At 49.3% G+C, this 12,486-nt stretch overlaps 1 protein-coding gene across 1 annotated transcript in view; it reads right to left on the bottom strand.

Annotated features, from left to right (window-relative positions):
* Positions 1-12,486, bottom strand: part of ARK2C (arkadia (RNF111) C-terminal like ring finger ubiquitin ligase 2C) — a 125,028-nt gene that overhangs the window by 26,514 nt on the left and 86,028 nt on the right. Inside the window, exon 2 of the mRNA XM_064379215.1 lies at positions 319-634. Within this exon, the coding sequence (XP_064235285.1) occupies positions 319-634 (316 nt within the window). The remainder of the gene's footprint in view (positions 1-318; positions 635-12,486) is intronic.

Genomic DNA, 12,486 nt, shown 5'->3' on the forward strand with positions numbered 1-12,486 from the left:
GGATCACGGATCACCAGTTACCCAGTCCCTGACCCTGCACATGAGTGATGCGGTGGGGACACACACTGGCTTCTGAGGGAGCCCGAGTCAGGCCAGGACAGTGCTCACTGCCCGAGATGAATACCTCTGAAACAATAGCTACTTCCTACAGAGACCCACTCGATAACTGCTAGCCAAGCCAGGGAGAGAAGCCAGGCATCCATGATCCTGTGGCCCCGCCCCAGTCTCCGCCCCACTTAGGCCACGCCCTTGCCCTTGCCCCGCCCCCTTACTCGCCCCCCACCCCGGGTCCCCACCTCGAGCCCAGGCAGCACCAACCTGGGGTGCGAGACGAGCCTGCGGTGCTGGGCTTCCAGGAGCTGCTGCTGCAGGAGGTATTGCTGGTGCAGGGCCTGAGGTAGGAAGGAGGGACCTGTGACGTCCTGGAACTGCAGGGTGGGCAGCGGGGTCAGCGACTGGTGCAGGGCGCCGCTGTGCTGGTGGGCCGGGGCCATGTGGGCGCTGAGGCCTGGCTGCGACTGCACGGGGTGGGCCAGCGGGAAGTCGGGAGCGAGCTGCTGCGGCTGCGGGGGGCCCAGGTGGAAGTGGCGGCAGGAGGTAGCGTGAGGATGCTGAGACCTTTGAAAGGGGGCACCTGGAAGGCAAGGACAGAGACATCACCATGAGGACCAGCACCAAGCTGCCATCACACTGACCCTCGTGCCCACTCAGGACAGCCTGGGGCTGGTGAAGCTCAAGACCTGTATTAGGACACAGCAGGGTCATCACGGTTATAGGTATGTGATTATCTTTAACTCAGCCAGGTGAAGGCTGTGTGTGTGTGTGTACCTGTTGTGGGGCAGGGGGAGTGTGTCTTCTTTAAGAAATACATAAGCATCATTTTTATAATTAACATACTTCTTTAGAAGCTTTAAGGTTCCTAAAACTTGGCCTTTTAAATTAGACTCCTATCCAAGCTCACTGACCCTACTACCTTTTTAAAGATGCCACATGGGCCGGGCGCAGTGGCTCATGCCTGTAATCCCAGCACTTTGGGTGGTTGAGGTAGGTGGATCATCTGAGGTCGGGAGTTCAAGACAGCCTGACCAACATGGAGAAACCTCGTCTCTACCAAAAATACAAAAATTAGCCAAGTGTGGTGGTGCATGCCTGTAGTCCCAGCTGCTTGGGAGGCTGAGGCAGAAGAATCGCTTGAACCCAGGAGGCAGAGGTTGCAGTGAGCCAAGATGGAGCCACTGCACTCCAGCCTGGGCAACAAGAGCAACACCCTGTCTCAAAAAAAAAAAAAAAAAAAAAAAGCCACATGGAGAAAATTTAGTCCAGACAACCAAGCTCTGAACTTCACTGAACCCTGACCAGCCAGGACTCAACCCATATGGAGCCCTAATTCCCAGAGAAAAAAACAACAGGAAGTTGTTTTATATACAGTTTTAAGGAAAAAAAAAAACACACACACACACAGATCACACAGAATAGTTTTTTATTTAAGTAATTGTTAAATAATTTATTATAACATTATCATTGATTTAAAAGCCAACATGTCCAGGTCGAAGCTGGGTTCAGGCTACATTCAATTTGAGCTCTAGTATTTTTCTAAATAAAATTGAGCTTGATGACAAGAAAGCCTTACAAATTCTCTCTGAGTGAAAGTCCAGCTCTAGGTGCTGAAGTGAGGCCTTTAATGAGGCCAGGAAGTAGACCAGGAATTTCAGAAAGATTTGCAGAAAACTTCTTGCTAAATATGGCAGATTCAGTACATGTCTGCTCCTCCCAATACCCACTAAAATGAGAACAAAGGAATAAAGAGACAATAAACAGACAAGGACAGAGAGAACAGGAGAGGTGACATCAGCAGGCAACAGACGTCAACAAATTTTTGGAAGAAAAGCAAAGCAGATGGAGGAATTCGCAGAACAGAGAAACTGAAAACCAAGCACCTACCGAAGGAGCGGTCAAGAAGAAATGGACAAGTCTCACCACACAATGCTAGAAGTGTCGGGAATTGGAGGCAGTGGCTACTTTGGAAGGCAGGAGAAAGGGCAGAGGGGAGAACAGGGAGACTGACTGCAATCTGTGTAAGGAGCAGTTCTGCCCAGGGCTCCTCCCCTTTCTCATGCAGGGCAGTGACTTTCTCTCCCAGAGACGCCCAGATAGGAGTGGGGGTTGACCCAAGGCAGAAGAGGGCAGGAGTGCAGCACCATGCTAAAAACATAGCAGGATTCAGTGAAAGTCTGTATATGGAACTTTGGAATCCCTGTCCTCCTCTACTACTTGGTGCCAAAAACACTGTTAACCAAGCTTGTGCCCCTCCCCTGTACCCTCCACAGCCCCAGGGTGAAACTGGGGGATGCTTCTCTAAAGAAAATCATTGGTCCCAGGAAGAGCTATGCAGATACTTCTGGTTGAGAGCACCCCAATTAAATCATTGGGTACCCAACTGACCACTCTAGAATGAAGCCCAGTCATTGAAAAGTCCATTCTCACCCTCAAGGCCCACAGACATTCTATACAGCTTTAGTGACCTACTCTTTGACATGAACAGACAGCCTAAGAGTGATCACTCTTTTGATTTCAAAGTAAAAAGAGAAAGAGAATCCACCAATTTTTAAAAAATGAACTCAGAGGATCATGTCCTTTGCAGGGAAATGGATGAAACTGGAAACTATCATTCTCAGCAAACCAGCACAGGAACAGAAAACCAAACACTGCATGTTCTCACTCATAAGTGGGAGTTGAACAATGGGAACACATGGACACAGGGAGGGGAACATCACACACCGGGGCCTGTCAGGGGGTAGGGGGCTAGGGGAGGGATAGCATAAGAGAAACACCTAATGTAGATGACTGGTCAATGGGTACAGCAAGCCACCATGGCACATGTATACCTATGCAACAAACCTGCACATTCTGCACATGTATCCCAGAACTTAAAGTATAGTTTTTTAAAAAAATGAACTCAGAGGAACAGAGTTATTGCAAGGACTAGAAAAAAATTAACTTCAAAACAATATAATCAATATCCTCAGGAAAACAAGATGTTGGATCCATGCAACTACAGGAAGCTCTTGAAGAAGGATCAATGAGAAAATGAGAAAGGGGTTCTTGGAAATTAGAAATGTATGTGGTGAAATGAAATTCAACAGAGGAGTTGGAAGACAAAGCTGGAGACATTTTCCAGAAACCAGAACGAGAAGACGGAGCAATGGGAGGAAAAAAGATGTAAATGCTGAAGGAACCAGTCAGAAGATTCCACATTTCCCTAGAAAGAGAGAAAGAATGGAGGAAATGATAGGGAGAAAATTAGGGAAAAAATTATAACCCCTATTTCCTACAACCAAAAGTCTGCATTTCTAGATAGAAAAGGCCTTCTGAGTGCCCAGCAAAATAGATGGGGGAAAGAAATCCCCCACTCCCAAAAGACATCTCCCTGTGAAGCGTCCAAACAACCAGAGCAAAGAGATGGTTCTAACGCGTTCCAGAGAAAAATCAGACAGGTCTCATTTCAGAATAGCTTGAGATTTTTCAAGAATAAATCCAGAGGCTTGAAAACAATAGAGCAGCTGCTTTCAAGGTATTGAGAGGAAAGGGTGATTTCCAATCAAGAATTTTCTGCCCAGCCAAACCATTCATCAAGTATGAAATAGAATAAAGCCATTTTCAAACATACAGGAGCTCAAAAAAATTAACCTTCTTGACACTTCTCAAAAAGGTACTAACACAAACCAAGAAAGAGGAACAACAAAATAGGGCTGCACCCAACAGAGGTGGGAGGTTTCCCAAGCACACAGCTGTGCAGGGACTTCTGCAGCCGTTCCACAGGGGAGCAGGAGGGTAAGGGGATCTGGAGGAGAGGAGAGGGGACTGGAGACAATGGGATTATTGACAAAGGGCTAGGCACGGTGGCTCACGCCTGTAATCCCAGCACTTTGGGAGGCTGAGGTGGGAGGATCATGAGGTCAGGAGATCGAGACCATCCTGGCCAGCATGCTGAAACCCTGTCTCTACTAAAGATACAAAAATTAGCTGGGTGTGGTTGTGTGCACCAGTAATCCCAGCTACTCCAGAGGCTGAGGAAGGAGAATGGCTTGAACCCTGAAGGCGGAATTGCAGTGAGCCAAGACGGTGCCACTGCACTCTAGCCTGGCAACAGAGTGAGACTCCATCTCAAAAAACAAAACAATGTGGCCCCATGAAAATGGTACTACTGCACAGTGGCTCACATCTGTAATCCCAACACTTTGGGATTACTTTGGAGGCTGAGGCAGCAGCACCACTTGAGGTCAGGAGTTCAAGATCAGCCTGGACAACAAAGCAAGAAAGAAAGAAGAAAAAAGTATTTTAAAAAATAGTATTTGGCCAGATGCAGTGGCTCACACCCGTAATCCCAGCACTTTGCGTGGCCGAGGCAGATGGATCACAAGGTCAGGAGTTTGAGACCAGCCCAGCCAATATGGTGAAATCCCATCTCTACTAAAAATACAAAAATTAGCCAGGCGCGGTGGCATGTGCCTGTAGTCCCAGCTACTCGGGAGGCTGAGGCAGGAGAATTGCTCCGCTGAGGCGGAGGTTGCAATGAGCTGAGATCATGCCACTGCACTCCAGCCTGGGCAATAGAGCGAGACTCCGTCTCAAAAAAAAAAAAAAGTATTTGAAGATTTGAAGGAATTTTTATAATGTGATAGAGAATTTGGTAAGAATCTGTTAAAATGCTATAGAAAACAAGGCAATCAAAAGAAAATGATGCAATTATTATGACCACGGAAAGAAAAAGTTGTGTAAGAAAGTGTGACTACCTGTATGATGCTGTACTTGACTCAACAGTAAACAACATTTCTATATTAACAATAAAACAAATAATTAAGAAACTATATTAGAACAGAAAAGGACGTTTCTTCCACAATATAAATAGCATAGGCAATATCGGAAATGGAAAAATTCCGACAAATAGAAATCTAATCCTTGGTTGTAAATTTGCTGGTAATTTATGTCTTTCAGGAAAGAAATGCCTGAAGAAGAGCTAAAAGCGTGCTGCGGTTGAGGGATGTGCCTCTGGTGTGGAGGGCAAAGGGCAGACCGAAGCTGCGTGGCTCAGTGTGTCTTATACTAGTCTATTCAGCCTTGTAGATGACGTGCATGTCACTGATCAACTTTTTAAAGTAAATTTTTGCAAAAAGAAATGAAAATCCAAAGAATTTCTCCCTGTCTGTAAGTGAGCCAGAAAAGAATTATCTAGAACTTTAATTCCCACAAGCATTTCTGTAAGTCAGGCCTCTCTGCCTTACAGATTCTGGCTTTGGTAAGTCCGGGAACTGCAGCACGAGCAAGTGCGCACCAGATCCCCTTCCCCTTGTTCCATCATCTTCCATCACACAGGACAAAGGGAAGGAGAGTGCCAGTGTGATAGAGGGAATGAGGGCAAGAAAAGGGAAGCGCTGCAGAAGGATAAAGAGCAGTGGAAGATAAATATGACTGTAAAGGAAAAGAATGGGGTGAAAATGGGTATTGTCAAGACTCTCACCCAGCACTGTCCCGCCAAATTATAATGTGGGCCACATAGGGAATGTTACATGTCCTAGTAGTCACTTTTTAAAAAGTAAAAAGAAACAGATAAAATTATTTTAATAATATATATTTCTGTAATTCAACATATCCGAAATGTTATTTCAACATGTATTCTATATTTTAAAAAATTATTGAGCTTTTTTACATTATTTTCTTTTTATGCTATGTCTTCAAAATCTGGTGGCAATTTTGTACTTACATCTCAATTCGCCCTAGCCTCATTCCAAGTGCCCAGTAGCCACTGGAGGTGAGTGACTTCCATTTTGGACAGTGCATCTCTACAGGAAAAAAAAACAGCTCCGTACACAGAGCAAAACATTTCAGTCAAGTTTCCTAATCAATAGAGTGGAGCAGTGACCACTGTTTACTGGTGAAATCCAAACCTCTGGGTCTGGTTATTGTTTTTTTTGTTGTTGTTGTTTGAGATGGAGTCTTGCTCTGTTGCCAGGCTGGAGTGCAGTGACCCGATCTTGGCTCACGGCAATCTCTGCCTCCCAGGTTCAAGCCATTCTCCTGCCTCAGCCTCCTGAGTACCTGGGATTACAGGCATGTGCCACCACACCCAGCTAATTTTTTTATTTTTAGTCGAGATAGGATTTCACCATGTTGGCCAGGATGGTCTCAATCTCCTGACCTTGTGATTCACCTGTCTCAGCCTCCCAAAGTGCTGGGATTACAGGCTTGAGCCACCACACCTGGCCTCCCCTTGGCCTGGTATTAAAGCTCTATTCTCCTTATTTCCCACAGAACCCTCCAAGCCCTCCCCCAGCCATCCACACCGACCTACTAAAAATTCCAGATACATCTCGCATATTCTCACTGGAGAGCCTATGCTCCCATCTCCCTGACTGCTTTTCCCATCTCAAAGGGTCCGTGTCTCCTCTCAGCTCCTCCAGAAATGCCACCCTGCCCACCAGCCCCAGGGATGCCTTACTCCTGTAAGCTCTGAGAACTCCCTTCTCTCCCACTCCTTTGGCACCTGGCAGTGGCTACCTTGAGCTGTCTCTTCACACTGGCCGCCCCCACCAGGCTGGGCTTTGTGTCTTTGCTGTTTCTGGATCCCCACGCACCTGGCTTGGTGCTGGCACCCAGTGAGTACCTGCTCGTCTGACGGATTGTTGTGGGGAGTGAGGGAAGCACAGAGGTTCAAAGGGACTGAGGGTTTGAGGCTGGTTGAAGGCACACTGGTTTGAAATGGAGTGGGAAAGAGAATGGCAAGTGGAGCCAGGTAGGCTCTGGGTGTTGCTACTTGGCATGGCAGGGCCAGGTCAGGCGGGGCTGGCCAGCACCCTCCCAGGTGAGCCCTGGGAGAGCCTCTCCCACTGCCATGAGCGTGCAGCTGCCTCCTCACATCAGCCCCTCCTTGCTGTGAGGATGCCCACTCTGTCCAAGGAGCCTTCAGGTTTCTCTGGAGGCGCATTAGGAGGAGCACCAACTGCCCCAGCCTAGGGAGGTTTCTACCATCCTACAACCTGTGCCCTCCAGCTGATGCACTGGGAATTGGGAGCAGATCCTTCTCTCCACAGTGGCAGCCAGAGGAAGGTAGGCACAGGTACCTGGCTGTCTGCAATATTCCAGGCAAACTCAGACTGCAAGGTCCTTTGACTTCCCTTCTGGGACTCTGCACTTCTTCCCTCTACCATCTCCATCCCCAGAGTGGTTCTTGGTCTCAACACCCTGCTGAGAAGGGAACTGGAAGTGGAGGCATCCCCCATGCCCCCTGGGGCCTCTCCTCAGCCCTAAATCATGTGGGATCTGTAACAGTACCAGGCAGCAGCTGCTCCGTTTGGTCTCTAAGACCGAAGGAGTGAAGCTCTCAGGATAGAATAGCCGGGTCCAGGACAAGTCCATGATCAGTGATGTCTGAAAAACAGACATCCCAAATACCCCATTAGTAGACAACCTGCAATTTTTCCCATTAGAGTTGCTCCTTCAAGTTAAAAAAATAATCTCCAGATGTCCCTGATTGCGTTATGCATTTGTCATATTTCCCCAAGCTAAAATGCCATCAGTTGAAAGATCCATTATAAACTAAATAATATTTTTAGAGAGTAAGGAGAAAGAAGGGTCTCCCAGAAACAACTCAACAAAGCACCATATTAAATAAACATATCAGTGAGAAGACACACATTCATTTCAGAAGAAAAATGCACATCTTAGAATTCTGGAGTGGATACTGACAGTGAGCACATCTGAGAATTGGCTGGGAGCTGTACCTTAAACCAGGGGGCGGGCCCCAAGTGAGATGGGTGCAGGGCTGAGGATAGCCCTCCATAGCTGGGGCAGGGGGAACCCACAGGTGCCAGCTCTCCTGATGCCCACCTGGCAACACAGGACACACCTATAGGTGCCCCACAAATGCCTGGGGACTGGTGGCTGCTTCGTGACTTTTGGGCAAAAAGCCCAAAGAGGCTGGTTGCTGGAGAATGGATGGGTCAGAGGACAGAAGAACCCATGGGGGAGGGAAAGAAAAGGGAGAAGCAGAGAGCAGTGGGGAAGGTGGGTGGAGATAGCAGTGACAGTTTCCCCGAGTCTCTAAAACACTCACCGACTTGCCTGGGACACTCACCTGATAAGTGACAAAGTAGAAATTTGAACCAAGGTGCTTTCTAAAAGCCAAATGTGGACGGGTGGGGAGCTGGGAAGCTTGATGAAGTATGGTAGCAGTAAGGGAGTGCTGTGCCTCAATGTTGGTGTCACCCCAAAGTCATATGTTCAAATCCTAACCCCCAAGGTGATGGTTTTAGGAGGCAGGGCCTTTGGGAGGTAATTAGGACATGGGGATAGAGCCCAATGAATTCGATTAGTGCCCTTTGAAAAGAGGCCCCAGAGAGCTGGCCCATCCCTTCCACCAGTGAGAACACATGAGGAGGCAGGCCCTCGCCAGACACTGAGTCTGCCAGCGCCTTGATCTTGGACTGCTCAGCCTCCAGAACTGTGAGTAGTGCATTTCTGTCATTCCTAAGCTCCCAGTCTGTGGCCTTCTGTTAGAGCATCCAGAACAGACTAAGACGGGGGGACCTTTCAGGGAGGAGGACGGGTGCAGAGATAGGGCCAGGACACCAAGAGGACACACTGGGTGCAGTCAGGGGGTTCTTTGGGCCAGCAGATGAGGGAAGTGGAGTGAGGGCTGAGCCTGGGCAGGAGCAAAAAGCCAGGCCAAGAAGTCAGATGCTGGGGAGCGTGAAAGGCAGCAAAGGCTTCTCCGGGAAAGGCTGACTCCCGAGCTGGAGGTCCTGATGCTCCAGGCCTAGGACTTGCTCTTGAGGAAAGTGGAGTTTCATCCTCAAGACTCCAGGGCTGAGAGGCACTGCCTTCCAGCTCTTCAAGGAAAAGAAGGCTGAAGGAGGAGAAGAACAGGCAGCCTGAAGGGCCCCACAGGATAGCTGACATCTCAGCCTGGCCTGCCACCCAGCCGGGGCCACCCCAGTGACAATGGCCCTCTGCTGGTGGGTGCCTCAAGCATAGGCCTGCCCAGGGTCCCTGTTGCAGGCCTCCCAGCTGACCAGAGCCAGCTCTCCCTGCTCCAGGGCCATGGGACCCTGGGAGGATAGGATGGGACCCAAACCCTCCTGAGATTCTCTGGGGCTTCCCTGGAGGCCTGAGTTCCTGCCTCCCCAGGCCAGCTCTCGGGTGTCAGGTTTCCAGCTGTGCTCAGCTACTGAGCCAGCCTCACTCTTCCCCAGCATTGGGCAGAACAGGGAGGGGACACTGGAGGCAGGGCGCTGATGGTCAGAAAGGAAGGGAAAGCCAGAGACTCCCTCTCCAAATGCTCCAGGGAGGGGCAGGGAGAAAGAAGACAGGACAGCTGGCCGCAGGGCTGGAAAGGCTCAGCCTCATCAGCCAGGGTTCAGTGCTGGCTCCTTTTTGAAAAACCCACATAAGCAGCAAAAAAAAAAAAAAAAAAATGGCCTTTTGAAAAGCAGGTTTCTGCCCACAGAGGCCAGTGAGGAAGGCATCACTACCAAGAAGCCTTCAAAGCCAGGCAGAGTCACCACATATAAGGGCTCCATCCCAAAGGCCAGGGCACCTCCCCTCACAGTCAGACCTGGACAGCCCCGTGGACTTCTCCTGGCCTTGGTTTCCTGGACTTGTGACCTGCAGCGATGCCGCTGATCCCACACACCTGCTGAAATCTCTCTGCTGGCAGGGGCCTCAAATAGCTTCTGACCAGGCCTCTCATCTTATTCACAGATTACTCAGTAGAAAGTAGGAAGCGCCAGAAAGACGTTTGTGGACAGAGTGTTGTGACCACGACCAGGGTCCTAGAGCTGGGCAGAGCAGAGCTGAGATGGGCATGTCAAAGCTGTGATGTGATGCCCAGCATTTGAAGTGGACTGGAAGCAGGGAGAGGCAAGGACCAGCGTTGACCTTCAAAATCCCTCTTCCAAATAAATGGCTGCCACGTTAACCTTCCTACAGCACAATTCTGAGCATTCCATTCTCTGCCCAAAACCCGTTTCCAGCCTTGCTTCCTCTCACTGCTGTGTCTGACCTTCCTCATCTCTCCCAGACCCCAAGGGGCCTTGGCAGCCTGTGGGCCCTCTATGGTAATTCTCTGTCCTCCGGCACTGCCACCCTGCTTTGCCAAACCATCACATCCTGTCCAACCTTAACTATCCTGGGCAGATGTTAACTCCCCTCAGAGCCCTCCAAGACCTTCCCAGATGGATGAAATTCTCCCTCCGTCTGACTTGTGGCATGTAGGCCATTACATTTGGCATTTAGTCTGTGTATGAATTTTATCTCCAATAATAAGTTGTGAAGTGAGTGTTCTCAGGACAGGTACCATGCAGTCAATGCCCTTTGTTCTTAGAAGGGGATATTCTTAGAAATATTCTGAGAGGGGAAGAGAAGGAGATACTGGAGAAGGAAAAGAGAAAGAAGGAAGGAGCTGGAGAGAAGAGAGTGAAGAAGGAGGAAGGAGGGAAAGGAGGAAGAAAGGAGGAAGAGAGATAAAGCTCTTTCTTTATCTTAGACAGGTAAGGATGACATTGTTAGCTAGTAAAGAAGCATAGTTCTAGCTGGGCGCGGTGGCTCATGCCTGTAATCCCAGCACTTTGGGAGGCTGAGGCAGGCAGATCACAAGGTCAAAAGTTTGAGAACAACCTAGCCAATATGGTGAAACCCTGTCTCTACTAAAAATGCAAAAACTTAGCCAGGTGTGGTGGTGGGTGCCTGTAATCAAATCACAGCTACTCTGGAGGCTGAGGCAAGAGAATCGCTTGAACCCAGGAGGCGGAGGTTGTGTTGAGTGGAGGTCACGCCATTGCACTCCAGCCTGGGTGACAGAGCAAGACTCCATCTCAAAAAAAAAAAAAAAAAGAAGAAGAAGCATAGTTCTTCATGGGAGCCTCCAATATCCTAGCTAAATGAAATTCAGCGATCATGTAGCCTTCATTCTACAGATGAAGACCTGGAGGCCAAGAAATCTGGGGTGGCATGTCTGAGGGCTCTAGGGTAGTTATGGTCAAGTTGGGGCTGGCATCCGGGCCTCCTGAGTCCCAGTGCTGCAGTGCGATCCCCCTGCTCCCACATCAGTGTCACTGTCTCCCAGCATATGGGTCCTCATATGCCCATACACATCTCCACACGGTACTCCCAGAGAGGAACCCACCTGCCTGGTGGCTTGCCGAATGGAAATAACATGCCATGGTCCTGGTGTTCCCACCTCCCCTCCCCATTCCTCTCTCTCTCCTGAGCTCCCTTAGGAATAAGCCTGTTCCTGCCTAAGACAGTAACCAGGAAACAAAGCCCCAGCTGCTGGCATCCATGGAGAATGAGCTTGAATCTCTTCTGTGGGAGATGCTGAGGAACGGCTTAGGTGGGCACGACTGCTCAGGCCTAGTACAGTCTGCCTTGGCCAATAGCCATGGACCTCCTCCCTGGCCTAAGAAATGCCAAGGACAAGCCCTGGCTTTATAGAACAGGCCAAATGTTTCCAGGCCCTTTGGTGCTTCTGTAGCAAGACAAATCCCAGGGCCTTTGGAAATCCCCAGAGGAAAGGCTTGAGGCCTTGCATTTCATAGGGTTTCACTGATGGAAAGGTTGAAGGCAACTCCTGGGTACTGGAACTGATTTGGAGAAACTCATGTAAGATGGGCATTGATTAACTGGACTCTGGTGATGGACAGCAGGGTTGTGACGGGACTTGAGTCATCTGACACTAGGAACAGTTGGAGAATCTGGGCATGAGCAGGGAAGAGGAAACTCCAGGTCAGGTAATAGCTGCAGTTAAAAGGATGAAGGTCTTTCTGGTAAGCGGATTTGAGTCAACATAAGGAAGATATTTCTCAGAATTTGTTTTGTCTCCCAAAGTTCCTCATGACTGCAGATGTCCATGCAGAGGCCAATTAACTGCCCAGAAGAGGAGCATGAACACTGGTAAAGGAGAGGGGTATGATCTGGAGTACTTCCAGGGCCTTTCTTGGCCACCAGGAGATGATGCAAATTCCCTGCAACATCTACTCTCCTTTTGGCCTGATCATAGTTGAAGCTGCCAAACTGGACAGTCACCATCTGTGAAGGCACGGACAGCCAGACCTCGGTGGGGGGAAGAAGCATGGCGGTAAGGAGAGAGCAAGTCTTGGATCCTCAGGGAGCAAGCTGGGGGGCCTGCGCCCAGGTGGAAGGAGATGTAAGTCCAGAGGAGGTCCGCGTCCAAAGACAAACTTCACATTCTACTCAACCTGCCCCCCAGGGAGCCTCCTGTCTCCTCTGAATGGATACAGCTCAGAATCTCATTTCCGGTTGAGTGAGTGGCTTACGCCTGTAATTCCAGCACTTTGGGAAGCCAAGTCGGGCAGATCACGAGGTCAAGAGATTGAAACCATCCTGGCCAACATAGTGAAACCCCGTCTCTACTGAAAATACAGAAATTAGCTGGGTGTGGTGGCATGCATCTGTAGTCCCTCCTATTCAAGG

Source organism: Aotus nancymaae, unplaced genomic scaffold (assembly GCF_030222135.1).
Source record: "Aotus nancymaae isolate 86718 unplaced genomic scaffold, 86718_ANA_hifiasm-v0.15.2.pri h1tg000020l, whole genome shotgun sequence".
NCBI lineage: Eukaryota > Metazoa > Chordata > Mammalia > Primates > Aotidae > Aotus > Aotus nancymaae.